At 33.8% G+C, this 26,154-nt stretch overlaps 1 protein-coding gene across 9 annotated transcripts in view; it reads left to right on the forward strand.

Moving 5' to 3' along the window:
* DMXL1 (Dmx like 1) overlaps window positions 1-19,990 on the forward strand; it is a 114,736-nt gene extending 94,746 nt beyond the window's left edge. For 3 of the 9 annotated variants that reach the window (XM_032476559.1, XM_032476561.1, XM_032476563.1), the window contains 8 exons: window positions 1,895-1,945; window positions 2,203-2,263; window positions 4,990-5,117; window positions 8,858-8,950; window positions 9,696-9,787; window positions 11,009-11,061; window positions 14,806-15,023; window positions 16,737-19,990. In XM_032476559.1, coding sequence (XP_032332450.1) covers window positions 1,895-1,945; window positions 2,203-2,263; window positions 4,990-5,117; window positions 8,858-8,950; window positions 9,696-9,787; window positions 11,009-11,061; window positions 14,806-15,023; window positions 16,737-16,961 — 921 coding nt within the window. In that variant the 3' untranslated portion in view covers window positions 16,962-19,990. Of the gene's footprint in view, window positions 1-1,894; window positions 1,946-2,202; window positions 2,264-4,895; window positions 5,118-8,857; window positions 8,951-9,695; window positions 9,788-11,008; window positions 11,062-14,805; window positions 15,024-16,736 lie in introns of those variants that run through there. The other 6 variants (XM_032476560.1, XM_032476562.1, XM_006176020.3 and 3 more) reach the window with 4 other exon arrangements.
* The last annotated feature ends 6,164 nt before the right edge of the window (window positions 19,991-26,154 follow it).

The following is a 26,154-nucleotide window of genomic DNA, read 5'->3' on the forward strand; positions in this document are numbered from 1 at the left end:
GTCTCTCTGCTTCTACACTGTTCCTTCTGTTTTGTATACATCAGCCAGTTTCTCTTTTCTAAGGCACCATTCAGGTTATTACTCCCCAGCTTAAAACTTTCAGATTTCACAGTATAACTTTAAAACAAGTCTTTAACATGGCCTCCAAGGTCCTGTGTGATTTACCACTTCTAGCTCCTGCTGCAGTGTCTCCCTTTTTTCACACCTGATTCTCTTTGCTCTCATCACAGTTGTCTTCTTTCTGTTACTTGAATACATCAAGTTTATTGCCATGTCAGAGCCTTAGCCTTGTTTTCTGCTTAACACATTGATCGCCTTGTCATCCAAATCTGGTGACAGTTGAGTTTCCTCAGGGGCCTCATCATCCAGATATGGGTGATGCTTTCCTTCATCCCAGTTATGCAGAATTTATTCTGAATTTATTCCGTGCAGAATAATGACATTCCAAGAAGAAATAGCAGTGTAAAGAGGCTGAAAATTGAAAATAAATTGTTTTATAAAACAATTCCAATTATACCGGAAAAACAAACAAATCAATTGTAAGCACATATATTGTTAGTCCATCATACTGCAGTGAAGTGTGAATTTGGGCCCCACAAGAAACACACCTGATCTACGGTGGGTGATCAGCATGTTAAAATGCTCTGTGTTTACCATTCAGACCTCAATTCAAATTCCCAGAGAGTTCCCTTGCTTACCTAGGAAAAGTATCTGCTCCTTCATACCCTACCACTAGTCACATTTTATCATCTTATTATCCCATTTTTATCATCCTTACAGCTTTTACCAGTTTTGAAATTATCTCTTCATTATTTGGTTGTCTTTTTTATACCCTCTGCAATGTAAGCTTTTTGAGAGATTACATTATGCCTGTCTTATACACTGATGATCTCTAACTACAATGGTGTTTAACATTTAGTAGGTGCTCAGAAAATATTTGTTTATTCTCCAGAGTATTACAATATGGAAATTCACTGTTGTCATTCCTCTTAGGATTGAAATTTCTTCGTATGTAAATCTTAGAAGGACATCTTTTTAGTTGGGGTCATTGTGATTTGTAAACACAAACATTCAGATTACCCTACTCCATCCTCAGGAAAAAGACACCAACATAATAAAGTGATTCCTTTTTATATGGATCTAATAAAATCATTAATGATTTCTTTCCCTTATAATATTCTACATATGCTTTCAGAAATGTATTTATCCTCTTTATTTTTTTACTCATTATTTTCCTTTGATACTTTAATCAGAAAAAAAGTGATAAAAGAAAGAACAGGAATCGTTAGGCTTTTTTTTTAATTAAAAGGAGCATGAGAGTTAAACATGGAGTTTACTAAACAAAAGTAACATTCAGCAGATTTTCGTTTTTTGTGTGGAGAATTTGATCAAATATTTTCTTAATCCTATTATGTTATTAAATTGTGAATACTAATGAAAAGGAATACAGGTTGTGACCAGTTTCTGCTGTTTTGGAGTATACCTGCTTCCATATGTTTATTTAATTGTTTCTGTCCCTCAGCAGTTCTGGCCTAGTCCTATCCTTCCCTACGAAATCTCCACTTTACCTACAACCTTGGGCTAATCGAACAATTTAAAATCCAAAAGAATAATAACAACAAAAAAAGTACATGAGACTGGTGCTACAATCTTAGGATAACCTATACCTGTAGTTATAGTGTATAAATAGGAAATGGTCTATAAATTAAAATTATCCCTTTAATTTCACGTGTTTATTTTACCCTTACTTGACAGGCTACTTAAATGATTTAAGCATGATTTAAAAATGGGTAAATAAATAGTTCCAAACTATCAATTAAAAATTTATACAATCTTCTGTTTACCTCTTTTTTTTCACATGCTCTGCCTGTCTTTTTAACCTTATACTATTCAGGATTATTCCAATAAATTTAATGGGATCAGAAAGGAATTGGCAAGAAAGGAGGTAAGACTAAATTCTTGAGGTGAATTTGTTCTTAGATCCTAGCCAGTGACCCAGAAAATTTATGTACAATAATATGTAAGAGAGCTGAGTTATTTAATTTTATTTGTTACTATGTTTAGTATTTTTAGCACCCATTATGTTAGTTATGTTATGGAATCACATATAAATAAATGTTACTTGAATTTCTTGTCACAGTTTAAATTTTTAATACTACTTTTTATTGTAACTATAAAAGAATGATTTTTATGTGTTAACAGATGATTAAGAAAGCTATTAATAATGTCAGAAGAATGACTTCTCATCCAACTCTTCCTTACTGTAAGTTGATAATAATTAACCATTATTTTAAGGAATTTAAAGGGAACTTTTAGTTTCAATTGAAAGATAGTCAGCACTTACTTTATGTTTTGTGGAGAACGTTTTCTAGCAAATAAAATTATTTCAAAATTGGGTGAAAATAGGAAAAGTAATTTTCCTGAATTAATAGAGAAGGCTAACTTAATGTGTAAATTTATAACATTTTGACTGCATGTTTCTAAGTTGGCACATTATATTTTTGAACATTTCTGGACTTTTTACACAATGTTAAATTATAGTTGATAATTATTGCTTTAATAATAGGATCACTCTTATCTCTTTTTAAAATAGACCAGAACCATATCTTGGTCATTTATAGCCTCATCATAATCAGTTTGTATTTTATTGATATTTTGTCAATTTCTCTTTTTATCAGATACACTAATAGTAAGTATAGGAAATGGTTTTTAGTAAGTTCTTAGATTCTAAGGCAGGATATATTTATTTTCAGTTAATCTTCCTAGGAATCTCAAAAGTTTTTCTTCCTTTAACAAAGAGCTTAATTAATGGGGAATTTATTGGAAGTGTTGAAGCAGAGACAAAATAATAGACACAACTTTAAAATTAACTGGTGGGTTGGAATCAGTATTCATATTGGCATGTGAGTATTTCAGGTTTTTTTAATACAATTTTTACTTTGTGTCCTTTATCTTATAATAACATAATACAGTAACAAAAATAGTGAAAACAATGCATGTGGATTAAAAAGATATTTATGTCCCTCCAATTTAATAACCTATAGGTACCACATTTTTTATGAGAGATATTCTGATAAAATATGAATGACAAAACCAATGATCCTTTCTACCTAATTATCATAGGTGCTGTAAGCATATATTATCAAAGTTGTATACCAATGTCCAGTTAAAGGGCTCAGGAGAACCTTATAGTTTCTTTTCCCTACACTAAATTTATTCAACACTAGAAGTATATGTTTTCGGTCTGCAAGTCTAATGTAAAGTGAGAACCAGAAACAGTCATGAAGCGTATAGAGTAAGGAGTCAAAGGTGTTTTATATACAAAGCTCAAATATTATTACACCCACTGCAAGAAAATTTGGCATTACTTAAAATCTATACTTTATGCAGTAGGGTTTAGAAGTTTCCTGAAATATTGAAGGGACTTTATTTTTCTCAGCCCCAAATCATGTGTCATGACAGGTGACTAGTTTAAATGATCCCTGGCCTCAAAGACAATTAAGGACTTATTTTCAAAATTATTGGGTAACATCACATCACTTCTGTCTTGGGGTAAGTACTTTCTGCAATCAGAGAACTACCATAACTGGCAGATAAAGAGCTTGAAAAATTAAATGCTTATTAAATTAATCACGGAAATTTTTTTACAGTATTTTTTTCGTGTCGTGAACAAGTCCCACAGATACTAATTTAGTTCAATAGCAGGCTCTTTTTATGTACTAGAAGTGTTTTGAAACAAATTTTAAAAATTTTATTCTGAATTACAGATAGCTTAAAATAGTTGCTTTCTTCCTTTGGAGTAGATTTTTTTGTTTCTTTTTTTTAAATCTCAGTCATTATAAACAAATACTTTTGGATTTCTACTCCAGAGAAATTTTTTAGAAGTTAATCTACTGGTTTGATTGTATTAAAATAGAAATGTAAGTCTTAAAAGGAAAGCCCCACTTTACAAAAAATAATGAACATATTAAGATTTTTAAGATTGCATTTAACTCTTTACTTATATGATGTAACTCTTTTCAGATACTAATGAGGGATATTTGCTCAGACAGCCTGATTACAGAAACCTTTGTTTTTTAAAATTTTAGTTTATAAACTAAATATTCTCTTAAGAGAGCCTATCATTTTACATGTAAGCTTCTAGTAGGGATTTTTTTCAAATAAATTAAATAAAACCATAAATAATAGAAAAATTTGAGTGGTTTTAAAATTCATCTAGTCTAATTTTTTTTGATTAAGCTGAGGAAGATTATACGGGAGAGGGGATAGAGTTAACATCCCTAGTCTCAAGAAATTCTACCCAAGATTCCATCCCAGCCCAGCATTAAAACATTTCAAAGCAAACAGATAACATATATTAGAGATACCAGGTCAATCATAATAACCATTAGAAATGATTTTTTTAGCATGACTTTCCAGACCTTCCAAAATCTTTTTTTCAGAGAAGAATGCATAAATTTTTAAACATTAATAATATGATTGATAAGAATTGACTGTTAGTAATCCCCAATTTTAAAAAAAAATACAGTTGACTTAAAATATTGTGTTAGTCTCAGCTGTAGTGATTCAATATTTTTATACATTACAAAATGATTACCATGATAAGTCTAGTTAACCATCTGTCACTGTACAAAGTTAAGTAATCCCAAGAATTTAAGTCTTTATCATAAAAGTTTATTTACTAAAGGCTTATTAGAACATAATTGAGATAATTTCAATAGGAAATAAAGTTTATAGTGGTCTGATTTAATTGCTTCTTTTATTTTGTGGAAGGATATATTCTCATTCAGATGAAAAAAAGATCATATAATTATCTGTTTTTAGGATTAAGAGTATTCAAGGGGAATTTCTTATGAAGGTAAATTCATTTAAATTGACTATGATTCATTTCTTAGGTATTTCTTCCATGAAGATTTTCTCATTGGATTAAAAAATAAATTTGTCAAAGACTCCTGAAATAAATTTGAAGTTTTTTCCCTCATAATGCAGATCTGACAGGAGCTCAAGATGGAAGTGTCAGAATGTTTGAATGGGGCCATTCTCAACAAATAACCTGTTTCCGATCTGGTGGCAATTCAAGAGTTACAAGAATGAGATTTAACTATCAGGGAAATAAGGTAGTACATAAAAATGTGCATAGAGAAAATGGTTTGCTTTTATTGGAGGTTTATAAATGTTACTCATTTGGATTTCTAAAGAAAGCAGCTCAATGAGCTAATGGTGAAGTATTAATCCATCCTTATGAATTCCTTTTTAAAAAATTTATCTCAAAGAAAACTTAAATTCACTTGGTTCTTCCTGGAAAGTCAGTGAATGTATGTCCATTAAAATTCTCCTAAATGATGCTTAAGGACCAAATGGTTATAGCACTACCTTATATTACACATTTTTTATTAAATACTTCTGCTTTCTTTATCTTGGAACCTATACTCAAAGTATGGTCAAATACCAAGTAGTAAGTACTATCTGGGAGCTTATTAGAAATGTAGATTATTGACTCTACTCCAGATCTGTCAAATCATCATCTGTATTTTGTTCAGTTACTCTTGTGATCTGTACACATTAAAGTTTTGAGAAGCACTGCACTGGGACTGGGCATTACAAACTATGGCCTTGCCACCTGTTTTGTAAATAAAGTTTTATTGGAACACAGCTAACCCATTCATTATTTGCTTTCTATGATATTTTCCCACTACAATAACAGAGTTCAGGAGAACAAAGACTTTATAGTGGCAAACCTAAAATATTTACTGTATGGGCCTTTTAGGAAAGTTTGCCAACCCTGCTCTTATTGTCTTCATTTCCCATAATCCTCCATTCCTCAAACTGCCTTTTTCTGCCCCTGCTATCTCACTGGCACTTAAAACAACTATTAAAGGGGAAATCAGCCTGCTCTTTAGGCCTTAGCTGATGGTACATCTTGCCTTTCCTTTACCCTCAACCTCCAGATGTTCCACCCTCCTCACATATTACTTGTGTCATGGTGTGCTGCAACCTTTTTGCCCACCATGTTTATCAGATTACTGTTGCCATTTCACAGAAGTCAGTGATAATTTTTCCTGTAGTTATGAAGCAAAATCGAGAGCGAATAATTTCCTGATACCAATTAGAAAAATTCTTTGCTTCTTATTGGGAAATTAAATGGATTTCATCTAGAAGCCTTTAGAACTCTACTATGATTTCAGATATATAACCTATCAGTATCATTTACGTGCTAATGTTTTCCCACTTTGTCAGTATTATATTGCTCCTAACTAATCTCTATACTTCAATGCTTCTCTCTCTAATGCTTCCTTCATGTTGCCAACAAAGTTATGTAACAAATAGCATAATTATATAACTATACTATAGATGAGATAATATTGTTCTTTTCAAGAACCCTCAGCTTCCTTATTGTATGTAAAAGCCCAAATTCTTTAGTGTGACATTCAGGTCTTTCTACAATTGGAATTATTTTACAGATTTAACACTCACTGTAACCTTCCATATGGGCTATTTTAACAACAAACTTTTCTTTATTGCCTGCCCAAGTATCTTTGGACTGGCAGTCAACTTACTGTTAATTCACCATAGCCACAATGGAGCCAAATAGCACAACTATCTCCCTTAGTAGGGAAGCCTACTAGAATAAATGGAACAGATAACCCATATTCTATCACAGTAATACTGATCATTTTGTCAGAAGTCATTGAACATCAGAAAAGCTAAGAGCCTAAAGGGGGCATTTAGCAGAAAAAAGACCTGTGAGGAATAATTCATTGGATTCAGGAAGATCCTCCTTTGTAAAACAAGATCAGGATGCTATGAAACAAAGGCAGCAGAACAGTAAAGAATTTTTGGAAATTAACAACACATGATTCCCAAAAATCGTGTGAGGAGGGGAACTACTGATTACAAGGGCTGAATAGCAAAATGGAAATATTTGAAAATCAAGTTTTTGATTGGGAACTACACATTAGGAAATTAACCCCAAAAGTACATTGAGACTAGATCCAGGAAAATTCATAAAAGGCATTTAAAAGATGTTTCAGAGGAAGAAAAAAGTGATGGAAGAGAAACATTACATTAAAAGGAATAATAAAAATTTCCCCAAAGCAGAAAATGGAATTTTAAGAAAGAAAGGGACTACCAGGTACTAGGCAAAAGTATTGAGAAACAACACATGCCTAGACACATCCTGATTATTTGATTTTTTTAATTGAAAGATAAAGAGAGCTTTCTAGGATGAAGTAGGGTTAAAAATGATTACTTACAACCTCTCCAGGCCCCCCATTTAAAACTAATGGCCTACTGACCTACTCATAAATAGAGTTTACACAGAGACTGTGGAACAATATTCATGAAATTCTGTTGAATAAGGAATGGGGTCAAACTGTCATTCAGATTTGGTGGCAAAGTAAACACATTTTTAAGTATGCAAAGACCTAGCACATTCCAAACACTCTGTCTAAGGAATGTACCTAGACCTACTCCAAAAAACATAGGAGAAACCACAAAAAGGATAAACCCTGGAAAAATATTTATAACAAATACAGTAAACAAAGGGTCAGTATTCCTACTGTTTGCTCTATCATTCAATTTTTTTGAAAGACGACTTAATAGAGAATAAGACAAAGAATATGAATAATCAGTTTACCAAAAAAAAAGCACTATACATGACCAATAACTCCCTAATAACTGACGAAATGCACATTAAAATGAGCCTTTTTTTCTGTAAGTTAATAAATACTTAAAATTCTAGTAGTATACATTGTTGACTATAAGAAAAAATGGGTGTGTAAGTTAATATTGCCACTTAGGGTTTAATTTTGACTTCATCTACCAATTTTAAATTACGCCCTTTGACAAAGCTTTCCCTTTTCTAGATGTCTGTCCTACATAAATACTCAGAGGTACATATGTAAGAATGTTCAAAGCAGGACTTTTTATAGTAGGGAAAATTGGAAATTCTATAGGGAAAAGCTTTAAGAAGTTACAATACAATACAGTGTAGTACTACATAGCACAAGAATGAGGTGGATTTTATGTACCAGTGTGGGACAATGGCTAAAAAAGTAAAAAATGTATTTGTAGAACTGTATATTATTATCCTAATTTTTTTAAAAAAAACTTGTATGTATGAATTTTGAATGTTCAAAGAACAAATCTGAAAGGAAACACAGCAAACTCCTAATAGTTATTATATCTATAGATGGGAAAAGGCAGGCATCCAAATTAGACATTTGTTTTATTTTATGTATTATATACTCCCTTATTGCATTATTTTGCCATTTTCCCAATCATACTGCTCTGAGTTCCCATACATAGTGGGATTCTTTTTTTTTTTTTTCCAGTAGACTTTATTTTTTTAGAGCAGTTTCAGGTTTACAGCAGAATTGACAGAAAATACAGAGTTCCCATAAGTGGGATTCTTTCACTGTGATAATCTTTGTTTCATTTTGCCTTCTACTCTTGTTTACCTGTTTTCCTTATTATGTATCTCTCGAAGTCCTTATTTGTCTTTTTCAGAATAAATAGCTTTTTATCTTATATGTACTAAGACTTTGTCACATGGCTTAATGTGTAAATCCAGTTTCCTATTTTTGGAATTACTTATAGAGATATACAGACTATGTTGTTGATTAGCATAATAAAATGGGTGTCTGATGTTAGTTTGCTTTATATTCACCCTGGAATTCTTTGAAGCACTAACTTAGTGTTTTTATGGACTAGATCCGTACATAGGTGAAGTGAAAAGTCAAACAATTTATCAGTCAAATGTTTAAGAGTTAAAATATGAGATTCACAGTAAGGATAAGGGTAAATATGTGCTTTTGTATTTGCATTAAAATGCTTTTAAATATTTTTTTTCTCTAAGTTTGGAATAGTTGATGCTGATGGATATTTAAGTTTGTATCAGACAAACTGGAAATGTTGTCCAGTTACTGGAAGTATGCCTAAGCCGTACCTGGTAAGCCAAGAATTCCTACCTTTAAAATTTTTTGAATTTTTATTTTAAGGAAACCAAGAATATGTACTTGAGACAAGAAATAGCAAAGCCAAAATATAAAGTCTCTGTAGTCCTATGTATTCTATCACTTTACTGTAAGCTCCTGTTCTTGTATTATGTGAAAATTACTCTATGAGATATAAAAATCCTTAGTCTCTGGGAACTGGAAAATTAACTAGTAACTTTTCTAATTTGTTGACTGTTAGTAATATGTCTTTATTCACATTTGAAAAATTATTTAAAAGTTTAAATATTTCTGAAAGTAAATAGTTTAGTCTGAGATAACCTAAAATTCTAGTTTTTATCTTCTAATACAAAAATTTTCACAAATATTTTAAGAAAAATATTTGAAATTAACCTCCTTTTGTTTCCCTTTGAACTTCTGGTTAAACAGAAGCAGAGGGACTCAAAAGAGTCATGATATATGCAGCTTATTGAAATGATTTAGGAAAATGTGTGTGTGTGTGTCTGAAAGAGAAGGAGAGGCAAAACAAATGTGGCAAAATGATAAAAGTTGGTGAATCTGGATAAAAGTTTGTGAGAATTCTATTACTCTTCCAACTTTTCTAAAGTTTGGGGGTGCAGAAGCAAACCTAAAAAATTTAAGTAAGCGACAGATTACATAATCACTTCTTGATTAATGCATCTATCTGCTTATAAAATTGTTAGTGACAACAATAACGTTTGTTGTTTATAACCATTACAGACTTGGCAGTGTCACAACAAAACAGCCAATGATTTTGTCTTCGTTAGTTCCTCCTCTCTGATAGCTACAGCTGGTCTTTCGACTGACAATAGGTAAGAGACTATAGCTGAAATTGAAGTCTGTGTATGTTTAGCTAAGCTTTATCTTTTGATTGCTTGATGTCCTTACATCTCAATAATATTTCCATAATTATGCCTTTAAATATTTTCATTACAAAGACTTGTTTCTTAGAGCATTTTTAGTGTTCTCATTGTAAAGCTAAGGAAATTCTGGTGACATTAAAAACAAAATCCATTCCTGGATTTTTAATGTTCTAATGTTAAGACTTTGCTTTAGTAGAAGAGAATTTGATTGTTGGTAGAGATTTTCTCCATATTATTTCCTATGTGTTAGAAAGCTTGAGGCCAAAAAGAAGATTACTGTTTATTAGCCATGCCATTTAGTTAGTCCTCACCATAGCTTTATTATAGCGATAACTGTTTCACAGTAAGAAAACAAGAAACTCAGGAAGACATATTAGTTGTATAATAGCTAGTAAGTGGCAGCTCATCCCTGTCTCCCAAGAAAGCTTAAATCCGTAAGAAAATGTCTTCTCTTGCCTCCATGTCCACACACACTTTTGACTTCCCTCATACAGCTAAGTTCTGAGGTCAAGGCCTTCTGAAGTTGCTGAGCAACTGGATTTTCTTGAGCACAAAGAAAACTTTTTTCTGCCATGAATAGAAGCAGCTTCTATTCCTTTCTGTGAGTTACAAAGAGGGCACAAATATATGTAAGAATTTCTAGGAATAATGGGCTGAAAACTCGATATTCCTAAAATTCCCATTTTGAGTGCAAAGGGAGGCCTCAAGAGAAATGTAAAAGCTCAGCAAAGATATATTTAAACCATTTTGAGTTTATTTTGTATGTGGTGTTCTAATCTCATTATTTTACATGTGTCCAGTTTTCCCACCACCACTTGTTGAATAGACTGTCTTTTCTCCATTGTGTATTCTTGCCTCCTTTGCTATACGTTAAAAGACCATAGGTCCTTGGGTTTATTTCTGGTGTATTGACTTTCTCTCTGGGTGATCTGTCCATTAATGTCAGTGGGGTGTTAAAGTCCCCTACTATTATTATACTATTATCAACTTCTCCCTTTATGTCTGTTAGTATTTGCTTTATATACTTAGGTGCTCCTATATTGGGTGTGTATATGTTAATGAGTGTAATATCTTCATCTTGTATTGATCCCTTTATGATTATATAATGTGAGACATACTGATTTTCATTCTATTGTGTCACTTAAGAAGTAATCTGTTTTTTTCCCTCAGAAACATATGTTTGTGGGACACTCTTGTAGCACCTGCCAATAGTTTAGTACATGGTAAGTTTTGAATGCATTTTATTTCTTTTTTTAATTAATTTTTTTATTGAAGTATAGTCAGTTTACAGTATTATTAATTTCTGGTGTACAGCATTGTGGTTCAGTTATACATATACATACATATATATATTGCTTTTCATATTATTTTTCATTATAGGCCACTACAAGTTATTGAATATTCCCTGTGATATACAGTAGAACTTTATTGTTTATCTGTTTTATATATAGTAGTTAGTGCAAATCCCGAACTCTCAGTTTATCCCTTCCCACCCTGGTAACCATAAGTTTGTTTTCTATGTCTGTGAGTCTCTTTCTGTTTTGTAAACAAGTTCATTTGTGTCATTTTTTTTGATGCCACATGTAGGTGATATCATGTGGTATTTTTCATTCTCTGAAAGGATTTTATAAATCAGAAATTTATAAAGTAAAAATGATTTTAAAATAAATCTGTTTTTAATGACACATATTTATTAGCCTGTGAGGTTTATTTTGGCCATAGTTGGCAGAGTTTGAAAGTAGAAAAGTGCAATATACATAATTAACTCTTCACTGTACTTTAATGAAGGACAGTAGAACATAGATAATACAAAAATCATTTGTCTTTTCTTTGGATCTTATAGCCACAGATCATCATTGTAAATAACAGCTAATGCATTGTATTATATGCCCTCTTACCACTCTTATTCAGCCTTGCACTCTAGAAGTTCTAACTAATGCAATAAAACAAGAAAAGGAAATAAAAAGTAAATAGACTGGAAGGGAAGAAATAAAACTATCTTCATTCACAGATGACATGATTGTGTAGAATATCCTGAAGAATACAGAAAAAAAAAAAAACCTGCTGGGACTAATATGCAGGTATAGCAAAGTTGCAGGATACCAGATCAATACATTAAAATTAGTTGCTTTCATTTATACCAACAATGAACCATTGGAGTTAGGAATTTTTGAAAAATTACCTTTTAAAATAGCACCCAAAATAATGAAATATTGAGGCATAAATCTAAATATGTATAGCATCTGTTGGTGAAAACTACAAACAAAGGTAAAAGAAATCAAAGATCTAAATAAATGGGAAGATATTCCATGTCCCCAGATGGTAAGACTTGATACTGTTAGGATGTCATTTCTTACCAACTTTATAGATTCAGTGCAGTGCTAATTAAAACTCCAAGCTGTTTTATGTTCATCAACAAACTGGTTCTAAAGTTTGTGTAGAGAGACAACAGACCTAGAATACTACATACTGAAGAACAGAATTGGTACTCACACTACCTGATTTCAGGACTTAAAATAAGGCTACGGTAATCAGACCATTGTGGTATTGGCTTAAGAATAGACACAGATCATGGGACAGAATACAGAACCCAGAAGTAGACCCACACATAAATAGTAGACTGATCGTTAATAATGACACAAAGATAATTCAATGGAGACAGATAGTCTTTTGAACAAAAAGTGCTGTATAACAGTTGGGTGCTGATATGTGGAATAATGAATGTAGGTACAACCTCACGCCTTTCACAAGTTTACTCAAAATGAATCATAGACCTTTGTGTGAAAACAAAACTGTTAAACTTCTAGAAGGAAGTATAGAAGAAAATGTAGGTGACCTTGGCTTTGGCAATGAGATTTAGAGACAATACCAAAAGCATGATCCATGAAAGAAATAATATATTTAAGATTTTTTTAAATTACCATTTTTCTCAATATCTGAATAGCAATTAAGCATATAAAAAGATGCTCATCATCAGTAGTCATCAGGGAAATGCAAACTAAATTCACCACAATTCATCATACTACTCTGAACACTGAAATGGTCAAAATTAAAGATTCTAGGATACCAGGTGTTGGTGAGGCTATGGAGAAACTGGAATCCTCATGATTTGCTGACAGAAATATAAAATAGTATAACTGCCTTGAAAAACTGGCAATTTTTAATTAAGTTAAACATGCATCTAGCATAACCCAGTAGTATGTATTTTTACATATATACCCAAGAAAAATGGAAACACATGTCCACATGTTGACTGGTATAGGAATGTTCTTAGCAGCCTTTATTTATAATAGCCCAAAACTGGAAACAACACAAACATCCAACAGGAAAATGTGGCATATGTATGTAATAGAATACTAGTCAAAATTAAAAAGCATGACCTACTGATACATGGGACAACATGGATGAACGTTATGTTAAAGAAAAAGAAGCCAGGCACAAAAAAGTATATACTATAAAAGTCCATTTTTGTGAGGCTCAAGATAGGTGAAACTAATTGGATAGAAATCAGAATAGTGATTGCCTTTGTTGGGAGAGGCATGAGGAAACTTTCAAGGATGAAAACATTCTGTGTCTTGAGCCGAGTGTTGGTTCCACAGATGTATTCCTTTGTCAAAGCCCATCAAGGGTGTACAATTAGAATTTCTGCCTTTTACTCTATGTAAATTATATCTCAAGTGCTGGAAAATTAAAAAAAGAAAAAACTCTTCTCTATAATTAGTTTTATTTAGAGTCTTAAAATAATAACTAAATTTTATTGTGTACTTTAGTATATGCCAGGTATTGCACAGACTTTAAATGTATTAATTAATTTCATCTTAACACATACATGTTAGGCAGGTGGTATTATTTCCTCTTTTACAAATGATAAAACTAAGACTTAGGTTAAATAATTCACCTAAAGTATACATTTAAACCCACACAGAAATCAGGATTTAAACTCTGGCGATCTGACTCCCACATCTTCCCTCTTTATCATTATACCATATTGTCTTTGACCTAAAAACAATTTTTTCCCTAAAATTTGTTAGGCTAAACTTTAAGAAAAATATTAATTATATTCTTATATTTCTGATATTTATATTGCTATGTTCAGCTTCACTGATTTTTTTTTTTTTGCAATAGTTAATCTACTTTTAATCCCATCCAGTATTTTTTCATTTGAACATTATAGTTTTGAATCCCTAGACTTTTAAAGATTTGGGTCCTTTTAAAAAATATTTTTCATCTCTCTGCTTAACATGCTCAGTCTTTCATCCAGCATCTTGAATATTGGAAATACACTTATAATGACTTTTAATTTCCTTATTTACTACTTCTATCATCTTTGTCATTTCTGGGTTAGTTTCAATTGATGGATTTTCTTCTCCTTTTGGGTTGTACTTTCCTGCTTCTTTGCATGCCTAGTAATGTTTCATTAGATGCCAGGCATTGTGAATTTTTTACCATGTTAGGGGCTGATTATTTTGTATTGTGTAAATATTTTTGAGCTTTGCTCTGGGACTAAGTTACTTGGACACAGATTTGGGGGCCCTATGTTAAACATAACCAAAGCTGCCTTTGGTATAGGGCTAATTTTGCCCTACTGTTGAGGCATTACCCTCCTGAATACTCTAGAATGCCTTATGAATTACAGGGTTGTTTTTTTTTTCCACTATGGTTGGTGGGAACAAGAAACCAGGTCAATTTGGGTTGCCCTTTATTACGCCATGGGTAGAAAACACTCTGTACACAGTGAGCTGGGGCAGTTATGTAACTCACCCATCTTGTTTCCCATTTCTCAGAGATGACTCTTCATTGCCTAATATCCAGTGTCTCAAACCATTGTTTCCTGTATATCATTTGATATTTTAACTGTTTTAGGCAGGAGACTAAATCTAATTCATCATTCCACTTTGGCCAAATGCCAAAAGTCTCTTTCGTATACTCGTAAATAAATTCTACGTTTTTTTCCCTCTATTATTCAGCTTTTACTTGCCATGATAGTGGAGCCACTGTTTTAGCATATGCTCCAAAACATCAGGTGCTAATATCAGGTGGCAGAAAAGGCTTTACATGTGTATTTGACCTTCGGCAACGACAACAGAGGCAGCTTTTCCAGAGCCATGATTCTCCTGTTAAAGCCATTGCTATTGATCCAACTGAAGAGTATTTTGTTACAGGATCTGCCGAAGGCAACATAAAGGTAAATACAGTAATGCCACAATCTCTACAAAACAAAAAGAAATCTTCAGAAATCTTAGGTCTTTAATCATTTTGATGACACCAGTTTATTTAAATAATAGAAATATTAACCCCTGTATGGTCAACAATGTTAATTGCTGTTTAATAAAATGAATGAAATAATACTTAACTTGAAAATTGTATTTTTTATTGTTTTCAAATATGGTTAATTAATGCATACAAAAGAATTGAATTTTCCATGGATATAAACATATTTCAGACATTAGAATTAGTCTTGACTGCATGTTCATAGTTATGAATTCTTCAGTTTCAAGTGCTATGAAATATACTGTCATTTTCCCTTATCCCAAATTTCTCCCTATTTTGTCGTTCATTGTGTTAGCATCCAACCACTCAGTGCTTGATTCAAGAATTCTGAGTGTACCTGGATAAGCCTTGCCTATAAGGCTCCTTCTCAAACTCTACTCTGTTTCAAATCTAGAAGTTTGAATGTTAAGCAGCTTGTTGAAAATATTAAGCATCTTATGAAAAATGCATCCCACCCCAGAAATACTGTTGCTAGGTCTCATCCCCAAAATACTCAATTGTAAGTCCTAGACTCAGGAATGTGCATTTTTAGAACACAGACATAGTGGCTTTGATGGAGAGGTCTCTGGTCACATTTGGGAAGATCTGCAAGTCATAAGACTTGTCCGTAAATTATTCTAATGGCCAGCAACCCACTGGAGGAGTCTAGTTTTTTTAGAATCCATGAAGTGCTAGTGATACTACTTGGTACAAATAAGTTGGACTATTTTAGAACTGGCATGTTGTTTTCATAATTCTCAGCCAGAAAAAAATTAACTAGAATTGTAGAATTTTGAAAAGGCCTTTCTTAAAATCAAATATATGCACCAACTTCCATACAGAATTCTTCTTTTTTTTCAGTTGGAAGATAGTTTCTTATTTGAACTGCCCTCAGTTTAGAATAAGTCATCCTATGTTTTAGATTAGTTCTTTAGATTAGTTTGTATCCTGATCCTGAGGTTTATTATTTAATGAAGTTAAAAGATTTGATAGTATACCAGGTAGTATTCAGAATTTAAAATTTAATATTCATATCTATTGAATTATGAATTAATAAATTTCTTAGGGAAAAGAAAGATTTTTTTAATCTGTGATCTCAAAACATCAGGAAGTTATGATAATTAACTTTATCTTGCCGCTGGAATATGGCTTTTCCTGGTCTGAAGACCTCTAGGTGTTTAGTATTTCCTCTTTCCAATGGTTCTGATCCCCTGGTGGGTACTATATATTATGGAGAAAGGATTACCCCACTGTACAACTGCATAGCAAAAATTTTGCTGAGAGATAGGAAATCTTGATTGTAGTCCCTATAATATTACAAGTTTCTGTAGGATTGTATACTTTACTTCCTTGTTCCTAAAGTTTTCTCATCTCCAATGAAGGGTTTTAAATACCTTCCTTTTTTGCTGCATTGATTTTGAAGAATGTAATGATATCAAAGAGATTTGGAAAATTATAACACCCTCTACAGAATCAAAATGTGATGACTATAGGCCTACATGGATTTTTCTCCATCTTTGCCTTAGAAATTCCTTATTTGTACAGGAAGACATGCCTAAATCTTTTGTTTGGATTTTTAAGGTTTAAAATTTGAACATTTTTAAGGATTTTTAACCCTAATTTTTATTTTGCTCTTGATATCTTTCAGATTTGGAGTCTCTCTACCTTTAGTCTTCTCCACACTTTTATTAATGAACATGCTCGGCAGTCCATTTTCAGAAATATTGGAACTGGAGTGATGCAAATTGAGACAGGGCCAGCAAATCACATTTTTTCATGTGGAGCTGATGGAACAATGAAAATGAGAATACTGCCGGATCAGTTTAGCCCATTAAATGAAGTGTTGAAAAATGATGTGAAATTTATGCTGTAGCATTTTGACAATAAGATGTGTAACTTATTCCCTATTCCATGAAGTGGCCAACACATACGATGTACAGTGATTACTCTCCTTGTCACAAATAAGCTAATGCTTTCTTGTTTTTATATTTATTTTATGGAGCTTTGCCCTTGATGCACTGATGCCTTAAAAATTAACAAGGTCATTCAGAATTAGACTATATTGCCTAAAGTAGAATGTGTAAGTAATGCTATAATAATACATATTTATAGTATGTTATAGTGAGTATATCATAGTGTTAAAGTAGTTTTGTTTTCTGTTATTGATAAATTCTTCTGCAGATATCTCTGCATGAGTTTGTTTCACAGTAAAAATACCCTCTATGTAAAGGCAGTTGCACATTAGTCATCACTTAAGTCACCACACTCTCACTTCCTTTTTCAAACTTAAACATCTCAGACTCCTCTCTTAATTAATGATAGATTGATATTTGGGTAAGAGTCAAAAAAATAATGAACATGTCCATTAAGACTGTCATTGGGACTTTTGTGATAAATGAGCCAAATAGTTCGTTACGTAAAGTTTTCATCATTTCCCCTCTGGAGCCCAAATTGTGTGTGTGTGGTTTTGTGTATATATGTAATATATCTTACACATCTTATTTGAATTTAGTTTGTGTGTGTGTGTATATATATATATGTGTGTGTGTGTGTGTGTGTAAGAGAAAACTACTTGTTTTTGCGTTTGTTTTTGTGCCATAACAACTACTGCCACCAGAATAACAACTTTTTTCGTAACTTTTTTTTTTCCCTTTTTTTTTTAATTTTTGAATTCTCATTCTAAGTTTCAAATAAACTTCAGGAACACTTCCAAGATTATTATTTTAAAGATTACATTGAGTCAAATAAGTCTTAGCAGGCAACAGTGATTCTTTGTTGGCATATATGCAGCACTTAAAAGTAAGTTTATAAATTTGTCAAAGGATTTTTGAGCACCAGATATTTTACTTAAATGTTATTTTATTTCTTGTCTTTTAGGTGCTTTTAGTCTCAAAGTCCTGAAAACCTTATAGCAGTGTTTTTAGACACAAATGTGAAAACAGTCAAATTAAATAGATAGTATTTACAAATGTAAAATACCTGCTGGATCTACCATTAATAGAAAATAAACTAAACCTTATATTTTATTATTTTTGCCAAAATATATTATTTTATTATAAAATATGACCAAAATATTAAAAATGCACAATGCTTTTAACTTAAGTGTGCTAACCCTACTTCTGTCTGTTTTGTGCTCTACCTTTTCTGACTCAGAATTATAGAAAACTTGATAATACTTGATTTTAACCAAGGAGACTGGAGGCAGATGGGACTAAGTGTTTAAGGGACAATTATATACTATTAGCTTAAATATATTTTGTTAATAGGAACATTAATAGAACATTTTTATGTAAGAAAATATGGACAGCTATTATTTTGGAAATTAAAGAGTCAAATGAAGCAGAGAAATGAAGGGCTGGTAAAATGAGTTTTGTAATATCCTCAGGATACTTTTATCTTAAAAGTATATTGTTAAAAGATTTTGTAAATTGTATTCATAATTTTAAATGTGTTGAGCAAGTTGCAGTGAAGACATTGTCATTATGTAGAAAGTTTATGTGCACATGATAACCTGTACCTATAATTGTGCAATAACAATATGTGACTATTTTGCCATGGAGAAATCTGTGACAGCATTGCAAACAGTACTATTGTTTGATGTAGTTAAGCTTAAGTTATTTTTCATTAATTTCTTCACAAATCAAGATTCAAGATTCAGAAGGCTTTGAACACTTTCAGTGAGATAGAAAATTTACTATTATGCTTATTAGGAAAATGGCATTATAGGTGAAGAATTAAGCATTTTAATTGAGGGTTTATATGAATAATAAATTATGTAAGCCCATATGTATTTACATCCAGAGTCATAATATTTTAAATAAACAATCATGCTGTGACTTTTTTAGCATTTTTAAGTAATATTTCTGCCACTTCAGTTGACTTGAAGTATGTGTGACATTTTAAATTGGAGAATTTCTGTATTTGTATTTGGTTAATGTGGAAAGGACTGCATAACTTTCCCAGATACCCTGTTCTTCCTTTTCTAGAATATTTCTTATTTAATGGGTAAGCATTATTCAAAAAAGGTGAGAATAAAAATAGTTGGAATATATGTTTAAGTATAAAATGATGTACATATATGTAAAATTTCATCCACACTAATGGAATGAATACATCAAAATACATTTTTAAAATGTTGTGCTTTCTGAGAATGAGGCTTTGTAATGATGGAGGAATTCACAACATTGCAAGTCTCATTTTCTAAAATGGAGAATTTTTCTTAATGTAGAATCATAGGACAGTCAATTCAATTCTCCTTTCATGCTCTCTTTGTCTCGCTCCAATTCATTTCTTTTAAAAAAAAGTTTTAAAAACCGTTGCAGAATTTCTCAAACTGGTCTCAACAATTGGAACCCAATACAGAGATACACCTACTTAAAGAAAATCCTTATACAACCTTAAGAGTGGTGATGATCTTTTTATAACAGTGTTGGAAACCCAGAGAGACATATTTTACTGAACAAAAAATTTAAATGTCATATTGCAGGGGGCCATAGTCAAAAAAACAGGAAAAGTATTACTGTCCCTAATACAAAGAGATTTTAAAGTGATAAATAATGGAGAAATCAGACAATTGCTTTTTTTTTAAAGCAACAATGTAATACTACTGTTCATTAAATTAGTATGAAGTGAAAACAGTGATAGCAGTTTGGCGACAATGCAAGGAAGTAGGCACTGTGAAACATTGCTGGCAGAACAAAATTACAAAGTTACCTAGACATATTAAGATTGAAAACATAATTTTCACATAATTTTTTGAGAGTATCCTTTATGGTAAAAACACCTATGTACAAAAATACTAAGTTTACAGATGTTTATTGAGACATCTAGTAGAGCAAGAAAAATAGAAATCTAAATGTTAATTAGTATGTAGATGGTGGAATAAATTGTGGTACATCCATACAGTGGACTGTTCTGTCAACCCTAAAAGAATATTAGATTTGTATCCGTTGATCTGAAAAGAGGCTGGTGAAAAAAATTTTCAAGTAAAAGGCGTTATATCCCATATTGTTGCAGGTTTTTTTAATCTTTAGTTTTAGTATATTATGTAGAGACATAGAAATACGAATGGAAGAAAACACACAAAACTTTAACATGGGAGAAGGGAAGAAGGAGGTGGTACTTCATTCTAAACTCATTTAAATGTGATACCAGAAATAGTTGTGTGCGTTGGAGAAGAAAAGCTGAATTTTTATTCCAAATAGGACATATGACTGAGACCTGCTGTGTTGCGTGAAGTGGTCTTATGTCATCTTTGAATTATTGAGATATTTTTGATACTTGCTGTTACTTAGGTGGAAAGGTTAAGATGTTACCCTTAAGAGTATTTGGAAAAAGTTAAACATGGGTTATTGAAATGTACCTGTCAGTCAGAAACCTGTATTGCTTTTGCTTCAGTTATTCTTGAAGCTATATCTGTTTTAAGTTTTTCATGACTTTCTTTTCCTTTCTTCTTACTTTGTTTTCTCCTGTATGTGGCCTATAATTCAGGGAGCTAATGGCACTATTTCACAAGGCTCCCCGGCACAAGAAAATTTTGTTAATGTTCTCACACTGCGAATATAGATGGGTGATAGAAATGATCCGGTGTGACAATCCATTTCTTTCCATGGTGGAAACGCCTTACTCCTGTACAGTTGATTGTCTATTCAATGTATACATCTGACTTACGTCGCAGAACCTAAGCAGTACAGTGTGTCAGCCCAGGATATGTGTTTAAAAAGTTCTAAAACCTATATTCCTCCCACATGCAAAATACTCCCTGTCTCCCTCCCAAGAAGTCCAGTTATTTCATCCTATTACTGCATGACGGTTAGGCTTGACCCCAGGATTCCATCATCTAAGTCAGGTTCAGGTGTATACATGGCTCCTCAAATGAGCTTTCTTAAGTGTAGTACTCCTCAGTCTAAAGATCCATGAACAAATGAGGCTAGTTATGTGCCTCCCACCCATGAAACATACAGTGGTGGGACAGAGGTAGGATAGATATCTCCCATTCTAAAAGAGAAAATAAGCCACATGGCAGTCCGTGGTCTGTAGAGATTCTGGAATTTAGCTGGGTGCATGTCTCCAGTTCCTTGAGTAACCCTGTTCCCTGCAAGTAATTCTGCAGGACTCTTGGCTCCACCCTCTGGGCTGCTTTTTTCTACCTCTCAGTTCCTATTTTTCCATAAAAGTGGACCATGTTTTTAACTGTAGTGTTCTCAGCTTCATTCCTGGCCAGAGAAGTTTGAGGGTTCAAGGGCCTCTTTACATTTTATACAAGTCCTGTCCCTTATGGTTCAGTCTAGTGAAATTGCTTTTTAAAACATTGTGGGTTTCTTGTATATAGTAATTCATTCATTAGACAAAAGTCACACCCATATTTTATTTCTCAGAAGGGCTCTTCTCTACCTTGGGCCCCCTGTGAGGCTGCTGTAGTATTATCACCTTAAGATTATTAGAAATCTTAGTATTTCGTGAAAAGACACTAAGACACGTCACACCCTAAAACCTGAGATCTTAACAAAAGGATTTGCAACCATAACCTTGACTGTATCTTTACTCTGAGACTCTTTGTAATCTACCACAATGTTGAATAAATTTTTAAAAAATACACGTGGCCATGTTTATACAGAGGGAGATAGGTGACCAGACGCATGTACACATGCAGAGAAAGAATTCATACATGGAAGTAAATAGCACACCAATGCTTTACACTGAAGATTGATAATTGGAAAGAAATGAAGTTACTGAAGGAGGACAGTGTAGGAGTCAGAGCCCACCAGGTGAGGGTGTTGTGCTTCGAATACTCCAGGATTAAGGTGGGAGTCGTTCAAAATCAATAAAGCATTGCCAATAAGGACTAGCATTTCATGGGTGTAAATACAGAAGAGAACTGTGTTAGTAGAGCCAGGAATTTAGACCATATGTATAGAGAAAGGGCAGAATTGCACAGCCAAAGACAAAACAAAAATGGCCTTTGTAGAATTTGAGATAGGCTCAAGTGAGATTGGAGATGGTCAAAAAGGAGAAAATAGTTCAGGTGAGGAAGAACCCACATAGATGAATCCAGAGGTGCAGTCACAGAAAAATAAGGGCCCTAGCTAGGGGCAGCACCATATTTTCTATACAGGAATGGCTTAAGGGATGAAAATCTGGAAATATGCAGAGAACTTGTTTTCATATAGAGGGTGGCTGATCAAACTAAGATTGTGGATGACGTTACCTTTTGATGCAGGCAACAGTTCTAGCAAGCTTTCTTAGGAAGTGGTGTGTTTTAGTAACTTACCATAGTAGGTAAGTAATTATGAATAAAGAGTAAAGAATGCTGTATGATGCAGGTTATAATCACTAGTGATTACTTCTGTGGAAGTAATAGAAAAATATCACTGATCCCAAAATCTTGATTTTTGTTCTGTCGCCAGCTTTCTAGTTTGCATGACATCAAACAGTTCTCCTACCTTACCCAATCTGCACCTTGAGTTCTATTAGGGCAAACATACTCCTTACCATTCTTATATTTTTCCTTTAAGCACACGATTACATTATGATAATTCTCTGAAAAAGAAATAGGACTGGAAAGAGATTTGACGCAGTAGACAGTGATCTTGGAGGATGATGAAGTTATAGCCATGTTTTGAATCAGGCTTATTCACTGATATACTCCCATGAAAATGTAGTTAAAGCACAGAGGCCACATAGATATTTCTGTGGACTGTGTTTAAGGAGCACATCCTCACTTCAGTGCTTTTGGCCTGCTAGGAAATGTTAGGCCGTATCTTTCTTCTCTCTCTTCACGCTGCCTGGAGTGCCCTTCTCTCTGCCTGGCAAACTTGAGTTCGTCCTTTTCGACTTGGTTGGATGAAACCTCCTCTGTGAAACCTCCATTCTCCCAGGGAATGTGAGCCACTTCCACTCTCCTCCCAGAGTATTTGTGCATACATTTTTATTGCACGTTTCACAGTGCCACGTAGTTATCTCCTTAGACTTCAAAAAGAGGAGGCTGGGCCTGAGTAAGCAGAGCAGAAGCTTGAAGCAAAAGAAGAGTACAAGAGAAAACTGAGTCAGAAGGTTTTTTTTTCCTTTTAACAACTTTACAACTGTCTAAAGTTACTCCCTATACCTTCAGCTGGGCAGAAGTAAAAATAGAAGGTATGCACAGAGGTATTTTTGACATGCAGCTGTAGTTACAGCTATCTTCACTTCATGTGATTTATTGGGTTTGGGATTTTCTTTGTGGGAGGTTTGTCTGAGAAGGTTCATTAATCCAGATATAGGTGCAATTATTTAAAAATATAATTAGCCACTGAATAATGGACTAGTTATTAGGAGCTTCTGAGATTCTGGTATGTTTTTTACAAACCCAAATTGGAAATATGCAGGTTCTAGTTTGAAAATGAGCTGATCCAAGTATCTTTTGGCCCAAGTAAGATAGGAGAGTTAATTATCTGTTAATTCCTAAATATTACCACACTATGAAATAAGGTGGAGTCCTATGTCTTTATCAAAGAGAAGAAAGATTGGTTGTTCTTTGATGACAGCGATGCAAGTTGCCTGGGATTGTAGAGGCCCCTTCCCAGGCCTCCTAGAGTAAGCACTGAGGTCACTCTGCATTGTTTCTACTATCAGCTCCTGTGGTCACTCAGGTCTAGATGGCCCAGTAAAGTGGGTTGTGGTGAGAGAAAGTGGTAGGACCCATGGAGATTTTTAGATTTTATTTTATTTTAACATTTTAGCGTTTTTTAATGTTCTGTGGGGAAAGTATAGAAATTGAGAGGTTGAGGATAAAAGAGAGGAACTATTTAATGGGATGCAGCCTCTGTAATTAGATGGGAGGGCTCCTGGGGGACTCAGAGAACTGGTAAATAGGTTTGTTCTGATCCACTGGGATAAAAGCAAAGGAAGTAAAGGTGAGTATGGATGTAAATGGCATTTTTGGCAGCTTGGGCAGGAAGTCAAGGAATTTCTCTACTGATGATCTATATATGTTCTCTGAAATAGGAGGTAAGATTGTATTTCAAGAGCAGGAGGGATGGGGTGCAAAAGATGTCTCAAGGAAAGGGATAAAGATTGAACCCCCTTTCCCTTTCCATCCATGATGCAAGAGGAAATCCAGGTTGCATGAGGATTTAGCTGAGATCAGAAATCATGACTATGCAGAGCATCGGGTTTCACACTTTTTGGTTCTTCTTAAGTAGCCCATATGAATAATGTGGATGGCTAGAAAGATTTGCCAGGTAAGTACAAGGAAAAGAATGATGGAGTAAAGCAATAGGAGGCACTAACAGTGAGTGACCAAAGTGTTGGTTCTTGGGGTTGGGCTGGATAGAAAAGGAAGCCAAGTAGGAGAAATGCAAGTCTACATGAGGTAAAGGAAGAGTGTGAGGACCAAGGATGAGAGGCTGTAGTAGGGGTATGGAATGATGAAGATAAAGATTATAAAATCTTTATCTTTGAAGGTAGAAGCAGCTCTGGGGATTGTACTCCAGAGTGCAGCTTGAGACAAGGAGGCTGATGAAGCAATGGTAAAAATTACTGGGGTTAAGTTTACAGACATCATGACATCCTGGCTGACTCTCCCAGCAGTCACAGAGATGGGGCTCCTCCTTCTATCTCAGACAGTAGAAGAAGCCAAGTCTCATTAGGGCTCTGTGCTTTGTCCAAAGTCATCCAGCTTACACAGAGCTAAGACTCTCAGTTGCTGATGACAGATACTACTGCTCATGGGCATTCAGGGATCATTTCTAATGATTTTGAGGGGTAGGGGAAGCCTGGGAGTGTACAAACCTTTTTAATTCTAATTTAGTTCCATCCCTGCAAACTCAAAGTATTTAGAAAGGAAGGACCTGCCTTTGTCCCTCCCTCCACTGGATGGCACCACCAAAGACTGAACCTGCCAAACCAGTCAACCTGGATGATTCTCCTTCCCTTAGCCCCCACATTCGATCAATCTCCAGGGTCTGTGTAAGTCCTGAATCCATCTTCTTTCCATCCACTTAGTTTAGGCATTCAGCGTCTGTAATTATTTCCTATTATTGCCACAACAAATTAACAACAATTTAGGGGTTTAAAACAACACACATTTACCATTTCACAGTTCTACATGTCAGAAGTCCAGTATGGGTCTCAAGAAGAAAAAAATCAAGATGTCAGTAGAGCTGAGTTCCTTTCTGGAGGCTCTTAGGAAAGATCCATTTCCTTGTAGTTGTAAAACTGAGATTCACATTCCTTTTTTGTTGGCTGAAGTCTATTCCAAGCTTTTAAAGGCCACCCACATTCCTTGGCTCCTGACCCAGGTCAAGTCCTTCTCATACTATGAATCTCTGACTCACTGTTCTTCCACTTTATGGGAATCATGATTAGATCAGTTCCACGGGAATAATCCAAGATAATCTCCCCATCTCATTGTCTTTAATCTTAATCACATCTGCCAAATCCCTTTTTGCCATGTCAGGTAACATATTCACAGGTTCTGGGGATGTGAGAGTGGACATCTTTCCTGGAGTTATTATTCTGGCTACCACTGTATCCCAACCTGTCATATATCACTAAATCCATAAGTAAATTTCCTGGCTCTGGTATTCTCTATGCTGTGTTCAGATTAACCTTTCTACAACAGTATTTGACATGTCTTCCACGGTTCAAATCCTTCTGCCTTTCTACTCACCAAGGGTCAAGTTAATGTTCTTTAGCTCCTATAGTTAGAAAACACTTAGGTTTGGTTCTTTTCTATTGTTTTGGCTTTATCACAATCTCCACTTCCTCCCCAAACCTTAATGCTTGAAAAATGTTTTCTGTGTCCTTTCTCCACCTGTAGCTGCTTGTGAAGCTCCCATTCTTTCTTCCAAATTGCGTTCAGACATCACATCCTTCAGAAAGACCTTCCTAACCCTCCCCTCTCTATAGCTACAACCACAGGACAGTGTCCCAAACATCTAAACCTTCTGTATATTCCTATTTGGAGCATTAAACCCAAATGTGTTGTGATATTTGTCTATTTCACCTATCAAGTGTTAACTTCCCGGTCTTCCAACAAGACTCTGCCACTTCCTAAGTTTGTAACTTTGGGCAGGCTATTTTATTTC

This window comes from Camelus ferus, chromosome 3 (assembly GCF_009834535.1).
Source record: "Camelus ferus isolate YT-003-E chromosome 3, BCGSAC_Cfer_1.0, whole genome shotgun sequence".
Lineage (NCBI taxonomy): Eukaryota > Metazoa > Chordata > Mammalia > Artiodactyla > Camelidae > Camelus > Camelus ferus.